A 21942-nucleotide genomic window follows, 5' to 3' on the forward strand; every position below is an offset into this window, starting at 1 on the left:
AGTGCCGCGGTTGGGCTGACGTTACAGTGAAGTGTCTGACTTCCCCAGGGACAAATCGGAACTGATTCCTTTCAAGGTTTATTCTGCGTAGACTTAAAAAGTTGAAAGGAAATAATGGTGTATGTGCAACGTTTTATAAGCCAAAGCTGTAGTTTGAAACGCGCCTCTTCTTCGGCAGTTAACACACACAGAAGAAGAACTGGCATTTTATTGTAGTAACTCCTTTGCAGGAGTTATTCTTGTACACCTTCAGATCCCTCTCTAGTGCGTACAACCCACCTCTCCTTGTAGCATTGAGGGCTTATCTTCTCTTCTACAGTCTTGAAGGCTTCTCAACCAGAAGAGCTTTATTAACTGCTAATGACAACTTAGTGGTGCAGCGCAGTGATCAAAGTCTTGAAAAACAAAAGGAGATTAAAAAAACCCCAACAAACAAATATCCAACAGTCATCTTTCCAGCAATGGCCAACACCTCGCTAGATGAGTGGATTTTTGAGAACTGTCAGTAAAAGCCGTGTGATGCCTGCTGGGTTGAGCGTCCAAAATGGGGCCAAATTTGACTGGAAATGTTCTCTACTAGCAAGAGAGCAAGGCATTGCTTTTAGTGTCGTTGCTAGATTTTGATGTGTTTTCAGGGTGATACGCTCACAGCCATGGGCTAATCTTGGGTCAGTATTAATTTCTACAGCAGTCCCATATTGAGACCTTTTCTTCAAATTTTTTTAACACACTGAGCAGCTCCGAGCAGAAGCCAGTGTTGGATGGTCAACAAATGTTTGCTTTATGTAGAAAACCTGTTTGCAAAGATTCGTAAAAACATCCCCTGGAAGCTGAATGGTCTAAACTCGTGTTTTCCAGTTCAGCCAGTGACTCGGCCAGGCTGATCTCCAGTAAACCACCGAATGTCCTGTGCTTCAGATCGCTGTGGGGGAAGTACTCGCTGGGATTTTGGGTCGGGTGTTTACACTGCAAGTTTGCTGGGACAAGCCATGACCCCCTTCTGTTCCCATTTGCGTTCTCCGTCAGAGACAAGTGCTAGGGGGGAAAAAAAAGCAATCCCTCCAGGTCAAAGAGTTACGGTGGGAAAAGCGAATTTATGAACTCTATAAAGGAGGAGACACAGGGTGCCTCTTCCTGCCTCTAGCAGTGAAGTGCTGATGTGATCTACAGGTAAGTTGAGCATGCGGTCAGGTGCGTGTTTGTGCTGAATGCCAAATGCCTTTGTCATCGTTGTTTAATGCAAGCTACGTGACAAATTGTCAGGCAAGACGCTTTGGTCTTTGCTGTAGAACACGTGAAGCAGCCCTTAAAATCTGTCAGCCTGCTGGTGCTGCTTGTCGTTTTGGGAATAGCGGTGTCGGTAGCGGTTGGCTCCTGCGAGCCTGGGCCCAGCTGGTAATGGCGACTGGGTTCCTTCAGCATCAGTAATAACGGCAGCAGGCTGCGGCTGGCACAGGGGACGGCGATTTGAGAAGAGGGAAGGTTGGAATGAGCGCTGCAGAAGCACGGTGGGTGCACGCGCGTGGGACAACAGCCTTTCCCGAGCTTTTGCTGACAAGGGATGCAATTAGTTATAGTCAGACCCACTGGGTTTCGCCTGATTCGTTATCCCCGAGGACTGCGGTTTGTTCAGTGGCTTTTCCGCTTGTCTTCTCCCTTCAGTGCGAAGAGCTGTCTGTAAATCAGGCTGAGGTGTTGAGCTGGCATGATTTCTGTAGTCAGAGACTCAATTCAGTTGGAAAACAGGTGAAACTCTCCAGCTATTGCAACAGGCTGAGCATACACACAGGATACGCTGTCTTTCGGGGACCTGTGGTGCCATCGCGGTCGGATGTGGCTGGAGACACTGCCACGGAACCCTCTCCTGGCTGTGGGGCAGACTGAGGGCTAGAGCCCCTCGGGCAAGGGGAAAGATGACTGCGGGGAGCAGAAAATGCAAAGTAAAGGGATGGTTCTACTCAGGATGTCCTCAATCCAAGCCTCTTTTTTTTTTTTTTTTCCCTAAAAATGCATCTATGACTTAGACTTGCCTTACTCTGGATTTTAGTAAGGAGTGCTCTGAATTTGAGCCTCATCTGAGATCCTTCTGCATTCTGTTGCTTTTGGTATCAAAGTACCCAATATCCTTCTAAGTGTTGCTCCTACCACCAAAGCCCTTTTTGAGCTTATTCAGTTAGAAAAGGTGTTTCTAGAGGACACTTTGTGAATTCCTAGTGAGCAAGTATGGAAACTCTCCAAAATGTTGATGTACATAAGGGCTCACCAGAAAACCCGCTGGAGCCAAAGGGAATATGCTAATCGATTCTAGTAGTGAAAACCCCGTGGAAGATGTTATATCAACATTTCTTTTCCTCCGTTTATAAACTTTATTTGCTTATCTGAACAAAGTTGGCACTTGACACCACCCTTTTTCCTTGCATCAAGTTCGTCCTCTTGTCGCTGTGGGTAATAATTGTTCTAGTTACTGTTCACAAGCAGCAAAGGATCATCATTTTGAAGGACATTCTTGGCGTCTTCTGGTGATGCATGAGGGGGAGGCACTCACTTGATGTCCTACAAGTGACTAGTGCATCCTGAGCAAAGCGGCCTCAGCTGGGACCGGTCAAGTCTTTGAAACGTGACCATTCACTGGAGCTGTAGCTGAACGTACTGTAAAGGTTACAGATCTCGCCTTTGCCTCAGTTCAGGATTTATCTTGGCCGGGAAAGCGGGGAACAGGGTGATGATCATGCTGACCATGACGCAAGGCTCCCAAAGTAGCCCGCTGCCTTTCTCTGCCTTACCTCGCTAATCACCACCTCGCTGAACTGACCCAAAGGCTCCTTTGCTGTACTGTACTATATCCAGCCGAGGCAGATTGCCGGCTGTCATCACCCGTGGATGCCATCGCACCCTTTCCCCTTATGTGAATGAGCTGTAACTTGAACCAGAAGGAAAAACTATGCCGTGTGAGTTGAGGGTGTTTGGATTTTTCCAAGTGGGAGCCACAGATCCAGAAAAAGACCCTCATCTCTCATGCTTGCCCCTCCCAATACAGTCAACTGGGTAACTGGGGAAAGATAACCCAGATATAGCGGAAACTGAGATGGCAACGAGTGTTAAGTTAGGCTGTAGGTGTTGTCAGTGAAAAAGCAGACTGGTTTTAAGCCAAGGTTAAATGAGCTCAGCTCGAGATGAGCTCAGCTCATCTGTCTGGATAAACAGGAGCTGGCGGTACTGTGCTCGGAGCCTGTCTCTGTTTTCACCTTAATAACTAGCTATCAGCACTTCCTGGACGTGATCGCGTTTGTTGAACCAGTTATCCTTTTCCAGTAAGCTCAGAAGATAATTTTAGCTCCGGTTGGTGCTACAATTAAACTCAAGCAGATGCCACCTTTGCTTTTGCCGCTACTGCTTATCTTGGGGCAGCGTTCCCGAGGACGTGTGCGCTTGTGAGTGCACCGGGGTGATGTCCCCGCCGAGCGTCTTCTGGAGTCCGGCCCTGGTCCACAGGCATGTGACATGGCCCAAACCTGTGTCAGTAACATTTTCAGCTGTGCGTGGTTCCCTGGGGGAGAGGGGATGTTAAAAGTACTCTTATGCTTTCGTGGGCAATCATCAAGGAGTCTGGTGTCACATGAATTCAAACCTCAGAGCTTTCCAAAGCTTACTGATTCCTGCAGTACCTTCCATCCATGAATCTGCTCCTCGCCAATACTGCTCACACCTCAAGCACTCAGACTGGGCATCATCACACGAGCCACGGGGATCTGACTCCTGCTTTAGCTAGAAGGAAGAGCAGCCACAGCTCATCATCTGCGCCACCTCGAGTTTCTTACTGTGAACATAAACCTAACTAATTGGATAAGCCCATTAGCAGGCAAGGCATCCTGTGAGGGACGTTTCTTAGGGGACCAACACAAGAGATTCGGGTGTTAAGGATCGGTGGGGGTTCGGTGCGACGAGTAACGCTCCAGTGGGCCGGTGGATGCTGCTCTCCGTCCAGGGAGACTCCCAGCCCCGTGGAGGGGGAGAGCCCTTCTGGGCTGCTGCTCGGGTGGCGGTGTGAGTGTCTCTGAGGGTCTGGGTGGCATCATTGGCACAAGCTTTAGTAAATGTAAGGGCCGCTGTGTCCCCAGCAGGCGAGCCCTTTACGGAGGGGGAGGCGGAGGAGAGGCGGGTGCTGTTTTGGCATTTTAATGGAGTGAGAATAAAATGTTTGGTCTACGGCAAGGAGAGCTGCCGGGGTTTCAGGCACTGCCATTGCCTCCGCTCTTGCAGACTGCCTGGAAGAAAGCCTTACCGCTGGCCCCCGCGTACAGGCAGCACGGAAAGGGAAAAACTAACTTCCGAAGCCACCGTTTGGGGGGAGAAAAGGCCGTCTAACGAGCGCGGGGAGGGAGCCCAGCGCTTGTTGCTGCGCTGGTTTGGAGCGACAAGTATATTAGAGAAGTAGTTTAAAACGTGCCGTGGTTTTTAGCATAATCAGATGCGCTGCAGATATGTCACATCCATTTCATTTCCCACAGCTGTTTACAAAAGGGAAAAAAGAAAAAACCGAAAGCCCCTGAGCTGGGAGCAGCTGCAGTCACTCAGCTGTCAATATGGGACACGGCTCTTTCTGCTCCGCTTTTATTTCCGCTTCACTCCGTTCTGCTGCACGTATTTGGCTGTTCTGTGAATTCGCAGATCATGAGATTTATTTTTTTTTTTTTCCAAACTGCCTTTGATCTATACAGAAGGACTCACCCAGCTCTCATTTGAATTCATTAATACTTTGAGTAGGCATTTTAATTTTATGTTTACTGGCTTGTTTCCCTTTGTAACGTTATCTAACTGTCAAGTTCGTCGTGCTCTGCATTACCTTTAGGTTTTTGAGTTTAAAATGTTTCCTGAAGGCTATGATCATTTTTAGAGATGTTATAAAGGCATCTTCATTTCCTCAGGAGAAAACCTGAATTACTCTCAGCTTTAATTACTAGCAAATCAATATTGAAGCACGTGATTTTTTTTTTTTTTACAGCATGAACAAAGTATGTTTTATGCCATCAACTGTAGTTTGAATTGTAGTTTAAAAACCTGCTTAAGCACGAAAAGCAGCATTTTGTTTGCAACTGCTATGCCAGGGAAGTCAGAGCATTCAAGGAATTCCCTGGGTTGGAGTTTTTCCCACAAAGATCTGCTGTCTTTTCCCCAGCAATTGTGAATTTAGCACAATGTACAGGATTTTAGCAAGAACCCCGATTCCTAAACACGCGGCCAGAAGGATGAGCAGAGGATGTGTTTCTTGTTGGCCAAGCACAAGCATTTCAGTGGAGAAAATGCACTAGAGCCGGTCAGACGGTTGCTCTCGAGCTGCTGGGGCAGCGCTGCCTTCGGGAAGGGTCTCGGTGTTAGCAAATCGCCAAACTGTGAACCACGGACTGTCAGAAGCATTCGGCTCGTCTGTTTTTTAAGTTCCTGTTGTCAAGTGTGGTACAGTGGGGTTGCGAAAGGAAGGTATTTTGGATGACCAGGATGATGAATGTATGACGCTTCATGTTTATTCGTAATGTCCTTTTTATACTTAGAAATTGCTTACATATGTATCTGTATGTAAATAAATGTTTAATCCTTTCCACTTGGTGCTTAAAGTGTTTGGTTTGTTTGTTTTTGTGATTGGCACCGCAAAGCAAAGTTGCCTTAAGAATACGTACAGGAGAGGTTCGCTTGACGTGATTTAATATCAGACCGACAAATGAATGGCTACTAAGGCTTTTCTGCTTGGGTGGAGCATACCAAGGCTCTCGCAGTATTGGGTCCTCATCAGAAGATCAAAAGTAGAGCTGCTGTCCGTGGGAGCCGTGTCCTTTTGCACTAGAGGAGAAGAAATTTATTTTTTTTTTCCCAAAACTCGAGTTAATAGTGATGTGTGAATGTCAAAGAAATGCCTTCATCAGTCACTAGAGGGTGGTCTTTGACAGAGGGAGCCTCTCCGTTCACCGCCATTGCAAACCTGTAGCTGGATAAGCTCTTGTCCTACCAGGATGCTTGGGTTGTCTTAGATGAGGGTGACATTTAGATGTTTCGGTTGAATTTATTTGTCATCGCAGTGCCTTTTTTTGATGCTAGTTCTTCGCTTCAGCCTTCAGATTGCTCCTTTCATGCTCACAGAAGACTGCCTCTTCCCAAGGATGTTCCCTCACGTCCTGCCTTTCTGGGGGCCCAGAGTCCTTTTGGGCAAGGTCTCCCATTTTAAGCCTGTAGTCTTTTGGTCAATACATGAAGTTTCTGCTCTGACTCATTCTGGGGATCAGGTTTCCTCCCCTGTGCTCTGCTCCACATCAAAGATGACTTCTGCTAACACTTATACTGAGAAATGAGCTGTGAAGCTTGAAGACATCAAGTGTCTTTTATTGCCTCCTCCACTGACCTTGAAGCTCCTTCTTTGGTAAATGTCTGACATGAGGGCTGGGCCATCTGCTCCCTGTTCCCCAGGAAGCTGGCGGTTTGAGTCGGCGATAAAACAGAGAGGTATTTGGAGAGGGGAAAAAGTCCCTGCATGCTTCTACATAGGAACTGGGCAACGGGAAGGAAAGAAAACATCGTTAAGGTTCCGACAGCTTGGGAATGGAGTATTTACTGAAAGAGAGGATGGCTGGAGTGTGTTGCCTGTGGGGGTGACAGCTGGATAAGCCAGACCAAGCTCTTCCTCCTGCCTGCAGTGCTGTGTCTAGCTCTGGGGCCCCCAACATAAGGAGGACATGGACCTGTTGGAGCGGGGCCAGAGGAGGCCACGAAGATGCTGGGAGGGCTGGAGCCCCTCTTGCTATGGGGACAGGCTGAGAGAGCTGGGGGGGTTCAGCCTGGAGAAGAGAAGGCTCCGGGTAGACCTCAGAGCCCCTTCCAGTACCTGAAGGGGGCCTACAGGGAAGCTGGGGAGGGACTTTTTAAAAGGGCCTAGTGATAGGATGAGGGGTAATTGCTTCAAACTGGAAGAGGGGAGATTTAGACTACATATTAGGAAGAAATCTTTCACTCTGAGGTGGTGAGCCCCTGGCCCAGGCTGCCCAGAGAAGCTGTGGCTGCCCCATCCCTGGAGGGGTTCAAGGCCAGGCTGGACGGGGCTTGGAGCAGCCAGGGGTGGTGGGAGGTGTCCCTGCCCAGGACTAGAGTTGGAACCAGGTGATCTTGAAGGCCCCTCCCAACCCAAACCAATCTATGATTCTATGAAAGGTAACGGCAGGTGAAGAGTGGCAGCTCTTCTGCGAGAGAAGCACGTAACTGGTGGGATGTGCAACCTTCTCCTCCTTGTTCAGCCGGTGCAGCAGCAAGGACACAGCCCGTGCCAGGATTTGCCCTGGGTGAAAGGATTGTAGGAGCACAAAGGCCCCCTGCAAAAAGGCAACAAACTGCCCAGAGGAATGAATACAAGACTGACGGTCTACAGGAGCAAACCCAAGGCAGCTTAGTGCCCCTTCTCTAACTTCTCATGTCCAAAGTCTTCCTACCAAGCACCTGGGAAGCTGTGCCCAGAAGATGTCATCTTGCTGACAGGGCCCTGTCACACAACACTACTCTTTTTGGTCTCGCTACGCGTGCAGTCCTCTCGCGCAAAGCCCAGGAGCGCTGAGTGCCCGGCGTTAATTTCAGTGGTACCGTACAGACAGTCCTACCTAATTTAAAATCTAGGCTTGATTTATGGTTTTCTATGCATAGGGAATCAACCATAAACCCGGTATGCATTTTCAGGAGTTTTATTACCTCCAGAATTAAACATGCTGAGCTTGATTCTTTTTGTACAAGCTTATAACTATAATCACATCAGCTTGCACCGAAGCTATCGCTTACTACAGTATGTGGCTGAATTCCCCGCTGAATAAACTCGCTCATGCTGGACAAAACATTTCATGTCAAGACGCTGTCAGGTATAAGATGTAGACGTTCTGGCAGTGTTTCATTGCCAGCCTCGTCAAGTCTCCCGAGTATCACTTGGTTCCTGTCTAACCCCCATGATAAAGCGGGTGTTTGTCCAGTTCATCACAAGGGAGTGCTTAAAGAGCCAGCGATACCACAGTCTCGGGTTATGTGGGAAGCTGCAGGAGAAACAACTGGTTTCAAGCTGTATTTGTTTGAGCACTGATGTCTTAAGACCCTTTCAATATTGCCTTCCCTGTGCTCAGTGACCTGTCTGTGAGTAATGCTCTCTTTCCCTTTAGTGCTGCTCCATAAGCTATAAAGGCAGAGTTACCATTTCCAGGCAGGCTACAGATCTTACTCCTTTTCCACTTGCCCCTAACGCAGACTCACAAAGCAGCATTTTATTGGCAGTAAGTGAAATCTGTTGAGCAGGCGTAGCACTGGCACAGGCGAGTTCGCTGGGGCTCACCCGAGCGCCCTGGGCGATCCTGACTGGTGCCGTTCTGGTGCTCTCATTTGCTCCCAACACAGAACTAAAGCTCACCTGGGGAAGCCATCGGCAGCTTATCAAGCCTATATGGCGGCTTCTGTCACACTCATGTCCCTCTGGCTGGGGCTGTGCCAAGAACCCCGCATAGGGACCCGTGTATCCCCTGCAGCACAACATTGCCACCTTCTGCCATGGTGGTCTAGGCTGGCACCAGCGGCACAGCATTTAAAAGGGACCCCACTCACAGGTACGATGCTTGAACTTACTTCTGTCATAAAATGGTTCGGGTTGGAAGGGACCTTAAAGATCATCTAGTTCCCACCCCCTGCCCTGGGCAGGGACACCTCCCACCAGCCCAGGCTGCTCCCAGCCCCGTCCAGCCTGGCCTTGAACCCCTCCAGGGATGGGGCAGCCACAGCTTCCCTGGGCAACCTGGGCCAGGGGCTCACCCCCCTCACAGCAAAGAATTTCTTCCTACTATCTATCTCATCTAAGCCTCCCCTCTTTCAGTTTAAAATTGTTACTGCTCATCTTACTGCTGCACTCCCTGCTCCAGAGTCCCTCCCCATCTCTTCTGTAGGCCCCCTTTAGGGCCTGGAAGGGGCTGGAAGGTCTCCCCGGAGCCTTCTCTTCTCCAGGCTGAACCCCCCCAGCTCTCTCAGCCTGTCCCCACAGCAGGGGGGCTCCAGCCCTCCCAGGATCTTCGTGGCCTCCTCTGGACCCGCTCCAACAGGTCCACGTCCTTCTTGTGCTGAGGCCCCAGAGCTGGACGCAGGACTCCAGGTGGGGTCTCACCAGAGCGGAGCAGAGGGGCAGAATCCCCCCCCTCACCCTGCTGGCCACGCTGCTGGGGATGGAGCCCAGGTTGCGGTTGGCTTTCTGGGCTGCAAGCACACGTTGCCTGCTCACGTTGAGCTTCTCACCAATTTATGTTTAATTCTGCTTCCCCACCCCCTTTTTTTTTGTTTGTTTGGTTTTGTTTTTTTTTTTGTCATAGCTGTATGTTCGTTTTTCCTATGTTTATGTCTAGGATCCAGGGACTTATGACACAAACCTTATGAGGAACGACTGAGGGAGCTGGGGTTGTTTAGCCTGGAGAAGAGGAGGCTGAGGGGAGACCTTATCACCCTCTACAACTACCTGAAAGGAGGCTGTAGAGAGATGGGGGCTGACCTCTTCTCCCTGGTGACAAGTGATAGGACGAGGGGAAACGGGTTCAAGTTCTGTCAGGGGAGGTTTAGATTGGATATTAGGAAACACTTTTTCACTGAAAGGGTTATTAAACATTGGAATAGGTTGCCCAGGGAGGTGGTGGATTCACCATCCCTGGAGGTGTTTAAAAAAAGGGTAGATGGGGCACTTAGGGACATGGTTTAGAAGTGGCTTTTGTCAGGGTAGGCTAAAGGTTGGACTCGATGATCTTAAAGGTCCCTTCCCAACCTCAACAATTCTATGATTCTATGATTCTATGACTGCAGGGATTGAGGCTTGGACACGTAAGAAGGAACCTCAAGACTCTTGCTGCTGCCACCGACAGTTGCAGCATCCTTAAACACCATGAAGAACTTTTGAGCTGTGCTCGAGTATCTTGCTGGGTAGGACAGCAAGGAGAAAAGACGGTTTGCTGGTTAAGGTCTCTCGGTGATACCCAGCGCTAGGCTGCACGCTCTCTTAACGTTGGGTATGTCTTTGAACCTGTGCTCAATTTCCTCAAGTGTAAGTAGTCAAAAAAAACCCCAACAAACCCCCCTGACTGCTATGGAAAAACTTCTTTGTAAAGTGAATTTACCTGTGCAGACTCGCCGTGTGGCCATGAGGAGCCATTCTCTTCGTTCAGCCTGCAGACTCAGCACACTCGTACCCTTGGTGGGAGAAGCTGTATCTCATTAACACCCTGCTCAGCTGCAGAAAAAGCATGTTTGATTTCTAATACTCTTCTCCCTCCCGTCCCTCAATGAGTTTATTTTGATTAGAAGGTGCAGAACTTAGCGTAGAGCCCAGGAAACTGAAAAGGTTTACCTGTATGTTCTGTAAGGCTGATCCATGCTAAAAATAGTGGATAAAGGACAAGGTGGTCAAACAGTAACTGCTCTCACACTTCCCTGGGTGTCCTGCAAATAAAGAGCGGGTACACATTTATCTTATAGAGGAGATATGAAGGCACACAAAGATGACAGCTCAAATGCCAAAGGTGTACTTTTTTCATCCATCCCACACGTGGTTTCCACTGGCTGCCTTTGGCAGGTCCTGCCTGAGCACGCTGGTTTGCGTGCGAGCCCCAGTGAGGCACCTATGGTGGGAGCCGGCGACCGTACGGTTAGAGAAGCCTTTCAGAGTCCTTCTAGCCGCGACTCCGACAGCGACAAACAAAAACAGACAGTAACTAACACGCACAGGAACAAGATGAGCACAAAATGCTCCATTCCCACAATACTCCTCTAACTTCCAGCAACTTCTGCCTCTCAGATTTCCTAAGGCAAAGGTGGCATCATAACCTGAAAGTGCTTTAGTTACCAGCATTGATCCAATCTGTTCCTGGCATGCAGACAACTCTCCCGAGCAAACACCGAGCCTGGCCCTTAAGTAGCTGCATTAAAAATGGAGCGAGGCCTCAAACACAGAAACGTAGTAATGGCGGTCTTGTATCAGAGAATCGACCAAGTAAACTCTCCTCGTCCCCAGTCACAATGGTGCTTATTCATTCTATGCTTCCAAAAAAAAAAAATAAATAAATCACAGCAGATCATTTTAAGCCCACTTCTGCTTCTACAAGTCAGCATTTTCAAGCTGATTCCGATTCCCACATTCCACCTCCAAGCTTGCAGCAGCAGCTCCGAGGTTTCTCTATTCAATGATCCTAAATGCAGCTGCTGCGGGTGGGGGCTGTGGAAGATCCCAAAGCAAAGAAGAGGAAAGACACCGCCAGGAATCTGCCATTAGCAGTCTTTAACTGGAAAAAAGCCTACAGGAAAGCTGGGAGCTGCCACCAACCTCTCAGGATGGTCCCCTCCACCCAACTCAACTCCTTCATAGGATCCCAAGTGGACGCAAATATGAGGCTCCCGTAAGATATTTTAAATTCTTCGATGACAACTTGGCCCTCCTCCACAGAGTCACCAGCTAAGGATCTAGAGTGGACACGGGACTCCAGGGCTCTTCTTGAGATGAAAAGACAACACTGAACACTAAAACACTTCACCTACTTGTGCTTGATAAAGTGAGATCTATTAAATACTCACACATTTACAAAAGGTTTTATTGCACGTTCTAGAGTTAATTTACAATAAAATATAGTAACTGCAAATTCTGTTTTCCCCCGTCTCTGAGGTATAAAGATCTGCAAATAAACATAACTCATCTTAGGAAGATATATGCCAATAGGTGTATAAACGATTTAATTCCTAAATAGCTCTTTTCTTCTACTGGCTCCTTCCCAAAAGTCTTAAAAATAATTAAAAAGGACCTATCACAGAAATATCTTTTTTTTAGTATTTTGGCTTATTGGAAAAAGGAGTCTGTGCTTGGAAGAACAACTCAGGAGACCAGCCAGTTGCCCCTTCCAACATACCCCCTGAATAATTTGCACTTGAGAGGAGATTCTTGCCTTCTGAAGTGGAACAAGTTTCCAGGATGGTGTTGTTTAAAAACGAGGCCTTGGTGACACCTGCAGACACAGGAGTTGTCAGAATCCTGGTTGTATTCCCAGGGTTTAATCTCTCATTTCGGAAGCATACACCATTCTCAATCTTCTCTTTGCTTTCAGAAATAGGGTTCCTGCCGGTGTGCCCACAGGTCGACGGCAAGTCAGTAGCCCAGCTGACGGTTTTTAAATTTAAAGATGCAGTTGGTCTCAACCTCTTGGTAGCAGATGGAGGGATCCACGCCTCAAAGCCGGCAGGCAGCTGGCTGTTAGGGAACTGCTGCGAAACAGAGCTATTCCTTTCTTTGCCTTCCCTGTTACTCGGCCTTCCACGTTTCACTAACCTGCCCGTAAGCTGCTGCAGCAGAGTGTTTTGAAAGGAAGACCTGGATCGCTTGCATTTGGAATGGATTTTAGCGGGATTTTTAGGGGTGAAGACAGTGACAAAAGAGCCTCTTTCCCCACCAGGCCACCGTTTCTGGAGAGGTTTTGTCATAGGCGTTGACTGTGAATGAGGAACAAAGTCTTGAGCGCTGACTGAATTGCATTCTGAATCACAAAAGGAGTAAGTTACGGGTGTGCTGTGCTTACGAAAAGCAGGAGGGGACCTACGCAGGGATGAGCTTGATTTTGAACCGTTACAGGGAACACCTCCAGGACAACGCACCGATTCAGGAGTTGTGACCTTTTCTATCAAGGTATCTTCCTGTAATGAAGAATTACATGATTTATTTAAGAATTCTACAGGTTTTGCTACCTCTCTTGCAGTGGCATCAAAGAGATCAGCAGAAGCATTGTAGCTGCCTTCAGGGAAGATACTGTTCCACAGCATCTCTCTCCTCTTAACACTTTTGAAGGTGTTTTCTGACAGTTCTGGCAATGGTTTTAATTCTCTTTTATATATCCTTCTTGTATTGGTGGGAGTTGCTGGATCAGAGTCCCATGCCCCTGTGAACGTAAGATCTGTTCTTTGGCTTGGTGTAGAAGAGTTTTCTTTGTTTTCACAACCAGCTAAACAGTTATCATGCGCAGAATGCACACGGGTAGCTGCCTTGCTCCTTTTTAAGCAGGAGGTTTCTCCAGGTTCAGCAGTACACTGCAGACTAATAAAAGACCAAGCTGACTTTGAACTGTCAATATTTGCTTCTTTGGACGGCACATATCTGCTCTCGGAAACAGAAGGCTCTGATAAAAGTGGCAAAGACTGTGACAGAATAGGTAGATGATGTATAAAGCAAGATGCTCCATATTCCTTGTCAGTTGAAGATGAAACACTAGAGGAAAACTCACATTGTGACACCTCATCACTTGGAGAATTTGCTGTTGACTGAAGACAAGCAAACGACACGTTCTCCCAACGATCTTTCTCTGCTTGTGGCAAGAACGTCGCCGAGACACTCGCTGCAGGCAAATCTGCAGCTACCAGGGTTTGCCTGGGATATGCTTTGTTAGGATTTACACGCAACTCGTTACTCTCAAGAAAGGCATGTTTGCCTGCATCAAGGCTGGGCGAGGTTACACCACTCTTGCCATCTTCTATTCTGGCTAAAAATTCATTTAGGCTTTCTGAGAATGGGAGCTCCTCCCAAAGCATAGAGCCTGTCTGAGGCACTCCAGCTACTTTTACATGATTAGAAGCTGAGGCATCTCTCTTGTAAAAAAAGGAGTTGCAGGACTTTTCTGGGTAAGAATAATTTCTACTATTAGTCTTTGGGTAAATGCTTTTTCCCTCAAATTCCAAGAGATGTTGTAACAACCTGGAACTGTTTCCATGTGAACACCCAGTCCTCGAAGAGGATACTCTCTCTAATTTATCAGTCGCAGAGATACTGTCAGTCCGACTAGGCTGTGAACTAAATTCATTACCCTCCTCTTTATTCCCTTCCTTCACAGAAGAGCTGCAAACCCACGAATCCCAAGGAGTTTGTTTGTTGAGGCTTACACTGCATGATTCTGCAGAGACAGGCCTCCCCTCATGTTCATTCTGTTCACTCACCAGCTTTCCCACTTCCAGAGTGGGAAAGTCCCCCGCTGTTACCCAAGCAACAGATGAAGTCAGGCTGAAGGACTGTTGCCAGGACCCTAAAAAGCTTTCTCTGCCACTAGACTGAACAAACCAGGAGTTTCTGCTCAGGCTTGACAAGCTGCTGAGCTCACAGGCAGGTTCATCTATTGGAGCTGAAGATGCATCAAGTAAGTACGAGCTGTTATTACAGCTCTTGGGTTTTGCTGACTGCAGAAGCCGATGGAAGTAGCTGATAACAGTAAAGCCAGTAACAGCAGCGTTTGGCAGGAAGATCTGGCAAGCTGTAAGGGTTTTTGTACTTGTATTAATTCTGGAACAGTTTTGCAAGATGCTGCTGGCAGCAGAACACCCTCCATGCTCCCTTGCACAACCCTGGGAGGAAAAAGGAAAAAAAAAATAAACAAACAACTTAGTGCAATGTTTTATTTTGTGACAGGAAAAAACCCCATAAGAATTAATGCATGCTTTTTAAGTCAGGCTTAAATTTAGATCTTGGTTTTTGTCACAATCTGCAGGGAAAAGAATACAAAACAGCCTGTCACACAAAGCAGTACTCCCTGGGAAATAAGCACTGGCAAGGGCTATAAAGGGCATCACAGCGAGAGGTTCTTTGCTTGTTGCAATTATGCAGAGTTTTAGAAACGGAAAAACAACCACGAATTCTAAGGACAGACTTCACAGAAAATTTCTTCCTCCCTTTAGGGCACTAGGTGTTTCCGGGCTTCCTCCAGCGCAGTTCTGCACAAATGGCTAGCTGCCTGATGCCAGTGCTTTCATTTATCCAGGAGGCACTGGGCAGTACTTTAAGCAAAGCACTCTGGTTCCAGGTACCTGACTTGGCAGCTCAGCTATCTAAGCCTGCATGGTATTTTCTGCGCGCTACCTCTGTGAAAGGGAAATAAGCTACAACCTTTATCTTCTCAGATTCGTTTGGAGAGTAGCGTTTCAAAGGAGCTTCAGCTGCAATTCTTTATAGAAACTGCTTCTCTCTATACAGAAATTACAAGTGAAAAATGACATTAAAAGCAGAGGGAATTATCTAATGTTTTGAGAAGTGGACAAAACCTTTTTCACCTCCCCCTCAAGGTCTGGGGCAATGCCAGAGAGGCCAAAAAGCAAATATAGCTGTCTTTAAATTCAACAACCCTCTTACTCCCTGAGTCTTTGCAAAAGTTGAGGCTGAAGGCTGTTAGCCAAGGACAATAACTTTCTAGGTAAGTCTTAAAAAAAAAAAACGTTATGGTGATTCTGAGTTTCACCCGGGGGAGCGCAACTGTATGCACAGCTGAACTATACAGAAACGTCTACAGCCAGAGACTGGACTAATGGTCTTCGAATGTGTGTTCAGCCCTTTCATGTGCAGCAGCAGCCACAAGGCTGTTAATACGTAGGATTACTAACATTTGTAAAGGCATCAGACCTAGAGACCCGGTGAGTTGTTCCAGTTAAGTAAAGTTAATCCATGAAGTCCTCCAACTTCCATTACTTAAGATGCTGTGCATTAGGAAAATCTCAGCTCAGATACAGATACAAACCTCATGGTACCTGGGCGAGAGGAAAAACACCTGCCAGGTAGGATTTAGTGCGCAGACTTCATAATATGAATGACTCACACAAGCACCACTTGAAGAGAACTTAGCGACTGTTTCTACAGAAATATTACTAAGAACTAATATTTCAAAGTCTGTTAAACACATAAAAGACCCACAGGTGCATATATTGAACAGCTGTACTTTATCAACATTTTTAAACACACTCTTAAATCCAGAAGTATCAAAATACCGCAAGGGGATGTGTTTCTCCTTACATTTCAGGCAGCAGGAAACTATGCAGCATGGGAAAGGTAGGGCAGCACTTGAAAAGACAGTCTGTTTCTCGCTTGAGCTGTACATGTTTCTTTACAGACTCCAAGCTGTTACTGATATGCACAGGAGCTGGCACTGCTCAGGCGCTCTGAAAAGCAGCCCTGACAAGCTGTCAAGCTGACTACTGCCATTCAAGATGACTTTTGGATGTGACTCATTTAAAATAACACAGGAGTCTGGGGGAAAAGGAGCAGAATCCTTCCCATGTCCTAGCCCTAAATTTTCTCAAATTCCCAAAAGACGTCGTACACGATGCTTTGATAACTCCGTCTACGCCCCCAAGTGGCTACAAGCTAATGAGTAAACTCATTATAACAGAGTAATGTGGATTAGAAGTTACCTTCACTCCAAATATAAATCTTTTCCCAATGAAACAGGTTTCCACTGCTTGAACTAACGCTCCTGGAGATGCATCTATGTTTGTTTCTCCTGACAGCTGATTGAAGTCTTGAATACACCTTGAGTAAAAACATACAGAAGTATTGCACCAGCAGAGGAAGCCTTACATAGCATTTTAGCTGTAGTATAGGTAGGACACGTGCCAAAGAGAAGATACTGTGCTAGCTTAAACTAAATGTAGAATGAAAACAAGAAACCACGAGCCTATAAATTCAATTGTTTACTTCACTTAATTTGTTAGTGATATAGAAATAAACAAAACAAGCACTTTGAATAGGTTTGCTATATACACAACTTTTGTGTGTTCCCTGTGTGGCTGTGATTTTTGTACCAACACAACGACTGTATAATGCTGTCAATATGCTGCTGTTGCATTACCCTTCATTCCTGCATCTTCACAGCAGCAGCAGTGTCCATATTAAGACATGCAAATAACTCTGTTTTTCACAGCTGACAGCAGTACAGCAGTCTAGCGTAGAAAGCTTGCCATGAGAATGTTATTAATGCTGCTAATAAGGGATTCAAAAAGTGTTCATCTTTGACATAGTGATAACACAAGGCATTGGGAAATAACAGAATAGAGAAAGCAGCAGTGAATGCATCTGAATATCCCCATCCTAACAGTTTCACGTATCAGGAAGTCTGAAGCTTATAATGTAGGTGGTCAGGCTCTGAGGACTAACAGGCTTTATTAGAAATCCCTCCTTGCTAAAGGAAAATCTTGAAGATATTTGAAAATATTGAAGACCAGTCATAAGGTGCACACTTTTTTTTTCCCCCCAAATCCAAACTGTTAAGGAAAAAGCAACAGAGGCTCTACCCTTACCTTAAGGCTTTTCTAAAATCTTGAGGAAAAATTATGTCTAAATCTCTGGAAAAGCCAACTTACTTAGTAATCTGCCGTTAGACAAAGAAAATTCAATCACCTCAAATAAAGGAAGATGGACACAAGGAAAAAGCCCAACCAAACCGTGAAGTTCACGTAGCAGGTGGTAGCTGCCTCCAAAAGGCAAGTGCAGAAGCAATCCATCTCAAAATTTCAAGATTTCAGAAAGAAACCAAACTTCAGCATTTTCTCAAGGTGATGGGTACCATGGAAATGCTGGAAGGGAGCACTTTAGCAGCTTCTTCCCACTTGTCTCCCCACCATCCAAGCTCATCTCAATTTTTTTAGGCTGAAGAAAAAGCAGCAGATGTACAGTTAGAAACAATCCATTCTTACCTCTGCAGATTTTCTGCAGTGACCCCAAAGAACGGATCTAAGCAACTTCCAAACACGGTAATGTCAAACAAATCATTAGTGTCAGCAATCTTTAGGGACAATCTATATCTGTAGCTCGCATCTTTAGCTTCACCTGTGCAGCCACATTTTAGACAGCTAAACCTAAAGAGACAGTAAAAGGATAAAAAAGATTGAATACGTTAACTTCTGTTAATCACTGCTGAGGTAAGAACTTATCTGCAGCTGTAAGTACTACTATAATAAAAAATCATCAGGAAACAGCGCTGTTATCTTCAGCATTTGAAACAACAGATACTCTTGCTTTGCACAGTCAGCTCCTTCCATTTAGTGCTGACATTCATTGATTTACTGTTCTTCTATGTGTCATAGATTTCACATAACAGTGGGATTAAAAAGGAAAGACCATACGTTTCTGGACGCACAATAAGTGGAAGTGTCATACAGGACGACCTGATGCATTGCACATATAAAATGAGAAGAAATAAAAAAAATTAGGACTTGATTCCGAGGGGCTTCCAACCAATTCTTTTCAACTTAAGAACAGCAGTGAAGAACTGGACTGCCGGGGATGCCCTTAGAAGCTATTAACGCACATTATTTACTCTCCTAAACTGTCCTTCGATATTGCATGGCATTGAACACAATGGAACTCTTGATCCAGAACAACCTACAAGCTGCTACTGGAATACAAAGATATCTAAATAGTGGTAAGTAACATAAGTATCTGAAATTAGCATGTATTTCTACAATGCCTGTTTTTTCACCAATTTACAGAATCACAGAATCTTCAGAGTTGGAAGGGACCTCTAGAGATCGTCTAGTCCAACTCCCCTGCTAGAGCAGGATTGCCTAGAGCATGTCACTCAGGGCTGCATCCAGGCGGGTCTTGAAAATCTCCAGAGAAGGGGACTCCACACCCTCCCTGGGCAGCCTGTTCCAGTGCTCTGTCACCCTCACTGTAAAGAAGTTTTTCCGTGTATTTGAACGGAGCTTCCTATGTTCCAGCTTGTGCCCATTGCCCCTCATCCTGTCACTGGGAACCATTGAAAAGAGTCTGGCACCACCCTTCTTCAACCCACCCTTTAGATACTTGTATGCCATAATAAGGTCTCCCCTCAGCCTTCTCTTCTCCAGGCTAAAGAGTCCCAGCTCTCTCAGCCTTTCCTCATAAGGGAGATGCTCCAGTCCCTCAATCATCTTAGTTGCCCTACGCTGGACCCGCTCCAGCAGTTCCCTGTCCCTCTTGAACTGGGGAGCCCAAAACTGGACACAGTACTCCAGTTGTGGCCTCTCCAGTGCAGAGTAGAGGGGGAGAATGACCTCCCTCGACCTACTGGCCACACTCTTCCCTATGCAGCCCAGGATTCCATTGGCCTTCTTGGCAACAAGGGCACATTGTTGGCTCATGGATAATTTACTGTCTACCAGGACCCCCAGGTCCTTCTCCTCAGAACTACTTCCCAGCAGGTCCACCCCTAACCTGTACTGGTGCTTAGCATTCTTCCTCCCCAGGTGCAGGACCCTGCACTTGCTTTTGTTGAACCTCATTAGGTTCTTCTCTGCCCAGCTCTCCAGCCTGTCCAGGTCATGCTGGATGGCAGCATGGCCCTCTGGAGTGTCGGCCACCCCTCCCAGTTTGGTATCATCAGTGAACTTGATGAGGATACACTCTGTCCCATCATCCAAGTCATTAATGAATATACTGAACAAAATTGGACCGAGCATTGACCCCTGGGGGACACCACTGGTGATTTAACTTCCATCCAAGCTCCCAGAGATTCCCAAGGCTTCTGACAGTTATAGTTAATGATCCCCAAAACAGGACGTACCTTCCAGAATCCAGTATCAGCCTAGAAAAGCATTTTTGACAGGCAGGATAGATGAAGCAGGAGTTCTGGACAGAAATTACCGAGGCAGCCAAGAGTCCTCTCACACTATTCATGTGCTCACAGCATCACCTGAAACAAGTAGGTCAAAACGGTTCAGAGAGTTCTCATTTCATGAGATGTTAATACTAACTGCTTTTAGTTGGGTTGTTTGAGCATTTCAAAAGGCAGCCCTCAGGAAATGATGATCTCTGTTTGAAAATGGTAGCCCAGCTGAGGCAACACCTGTTATTACCCTTAATTAACACTTTCAAAAGAAAAAAAGGTGAAGATATGTAATATGAAGCAAGTGTTCACAATACGTGCACACCAGCACAGATAAATTGCACAAATTCCCACTTGTATTTAGGGAATCTTTATTAGAACTATCCTTGAGCACGGCACTGCAACAAATCTGTTTCTGATTTTTTACCTTAATTTAGAATCATAACACGGAGTTAAAAACTGAAATGATTCTACACTTGTAATTCTGCAAATACCTTCACTGCCAATGACTGTCAAAGGAGAGGATGCCCAGAAAATCTCAAAAGGGTTTACAATTGCAACTCTATTCATGCCCTTTGAGCCAAAGGGACTGCTCTATGGTATTTACCACTGCTTTTGATAAAGGGGACATACGAAACTGACAAATAAATGATTAGCTAAACATTTAAATAAATAAATAAATAATTTATTTTTATTCAGTATTACTTTCCTGCAGAATTATCTCACCTTTATTATCACTATGCTGTCTATCTTTAGGAAACTCCCCATTTTAGAAACTTAACTTTTTTGTCAGCAGATGCTAGAAACGTGTAGACAAAAATACTCCAAAATACCTCAAATCATAGAGTTTCAACTTAAATGACAAAAATGTTCTCTACAGCTGAATTAAAGGACACCTTAAAAAGTCTTCTTTGCAAAAGCACTTTTGTCACAGTTATAGCTAACATACATTTCTTCTCAATGTAAGCTACAGAATAAACACAGAATAGAAAGTGAACTTCTCATCTTCATCCCAGAACTCACTCAGGGAGGCAGGAGACCAAGGAGATAAAGGAGACTCAAGTATGGTTTTTACATGTTAAAAGCCATTCAATAATCAACAATGATGTTTTGTTCGTATTTTGCCACAAACTAGTTAAAGTCACAGGCATTCCCTTTCCCCATTCTCAGCATTCTGGTAGAAACGTGATCTGTAATAAGAGTACTAGAAAAATATGAGTGACTAAATTAATTACTCTGAGCAGTTTGGAGGCAAGAAAAATTATCATATATCTAAATATCCCCTATGGCAGAAAGGCCAGGAAAAGGTAAAAGCTTTATTGGAGGGACAACCAACATGAAAAAAAATCTCTCTTCAGAATACGTATTAACAGAGACTCATTTGACCTAATATATTAAATGGTGCGTGCCTTCAATTTTTGACAAAATGGAACTGCTTTGCTTTAGTTACAGTACAAGATGATATCAGTAAATAGCGCAAATAAAGCAAACCACTATACAGAAAAGAAGTAATAAAGGTAAGTCTGATTTTGTTATTGCCAAAAACCACGGACTTAGAGAAACCTGCAGGTCCTTCACATTCCAACTGGTTTGCAACTCAGATAGATAGATACAAACAAAATATAGTGTAATCTGCAGTTTGTAATGAAATAAAAAAAAACCACCACTACACGCTGCAGAAAACACAGCAAATACTTCAAGTATTCCATTGAAATATGGGAGATAAAGCATTGCACGCATGTATTCACACAGGTCCTGGTAAGAGCTCACTTAGGAGCAGACAGACTCAGGTTCTACACCTCTATTTCTCTTTGGTAGAAACAGAGTACTCGTTACCTGGACGTACATTAAAAAAGCCACCGTACCGACAGATCTGTTTTACTTTATTTTTTTAATAAGCAAAACAAACCGAACCTCTGGACCCACATACCCAGCCAGGGTGCACTCCGGGTGCTCCCCACCGCCAGCCTCCACAGAACGCGGCCTTTCACCATCCCTGCAGCCTCACACGGGTTTCCACCGGTTTTTGCTGCCCTCTAGCGGGATCATTACCTTAAACTCTCCTTAAGAAAAAACCCAAAACACGCAAGAAGAGTTGTGACAGGCCTCACACCGCAATTTTTACCCCTTAACCTGCAGCATCCTCCGTGACCGGATCGACTCTCCGTCCCCCGGCCGCAGGGACAACGTTGAAGCGCTGTCACCCAGGAAAAGGCAAGGGCAACAGCACCATCGCCCCCTCTCTGAGCCCTCAGGCTCCCACAGGAGGCAAAGGCCAAAAGGCGGCTACCACAGCCGCGTCCCCCTCGCCTCAGCTCCAGCCCCGGGAAAACACCACCCGCACCCGGCCGCAGCAGCCCCAGCTCGGAGGAGAACCCGGAAGCCGGAAGTGCGCGTTGCTAAGGGCCGTCGCTAGGGGGCGGGGACGAGGCGGCGCTCGCCCAATCGTAACGCAGCCCGGCGACGGGGCCGCCCCAGCTTGCCCAATGAGAAAGCCAGGAGGCCAGCCACCCTCCTTCTCACAGCGCGC

The 21942-nt window shown here is 46.2% G+C and overlaps 1 protein-coding gene across 4 annotated transcripts; it reads right to left on the minus strand.

Moving 5' to 3' along the window:
- Nucleotides 1-11579: 11579 nt before the first annotated feature.
- On the minus strand, nucleotides 11580-21799 carry DDIAS (DNA damage induced apoptosis suppressor). 4 transcript variants are annotated; one of them, XM_074572494.1, is made up of 5 exons: nucleotides 21343-21799; nucleotides 19371-19499; nucleotides 17225-17473; nucleotides 16240-16357; nucleotides 11580-14406 (listed from the first exon to the last, which is right to left on the minus strand). In XM_074572494.1, the coding sequence occupies exons 3-5, from the start codon at nucleotides 17326-17328 to the stop codon at nucleotides 11854-11856; spliced, it is 2775 nt and encodes a 924-aa protein (XP_074428595.1). In that variant the 5' UTR covers nucleotides 17329-17473; nucleotides 19371-19499; nucleotides 21343-21799; the 3' UTR covers nucleotides 11580-11853. The 4 variants fall into 4 exon arrangements, with proteins under 4 accessions (XP_074428595.1, XP_074428592.1, XP_074428593.1 ...); XM_074572491.1 differs by lacking the exon at nucleotides 17225-17473 and adding an exon at nucleotides 17521-17682 and having other exon boundaries at nucleotides 21343-21797; XM_074572492.1 differs by lacking the exon at nucleotides 17225-17473 and adding an exon at nucleotides 17521-17682 and having other exon boundaries at nucleotides 21538-21790.
- Between the last annotated feature and the right edge of the window lie 143 nt (nucleotides 21800-21942).

Source organism: Larus michahellis, chromosome 1, assembly GCF_964199755.1.
Source record: "Larus michahellis chromosome 1, bLarMic1.1, whole genome shotgun sequence".
NCBI lineage: Eukaryota > Metazoa > Chordata > Aves > Charadriiformes > Laridae > Larus > Larus michahellis.

Excerpts from the sequence above, each read along its gene's own strand:
- DDIAS (XM_074572491.1), bottom strand. The coding sequence starts at position 19,483 with ATGAATAGTGTGAGAGGACTCTTGGCTGCCTCGGTAATTTCTGTCCAG. Across the intron at positions 17,683-19,370 it reads CTGATACTGGATTCTGGAAG|GTTTAGCTGTCTAAAATGTG; the intron begins GTACGTCCTGTT and ends CTGTCTCTTTAG. Across the intron at positions 14,407-16,239 it reads GATTTATATTTGGAGTGAAG|GGTTGTGCAAGGGAGCATGG; the intron begins GTAACTTCTAAT and ends TTTTCCTCCCAG.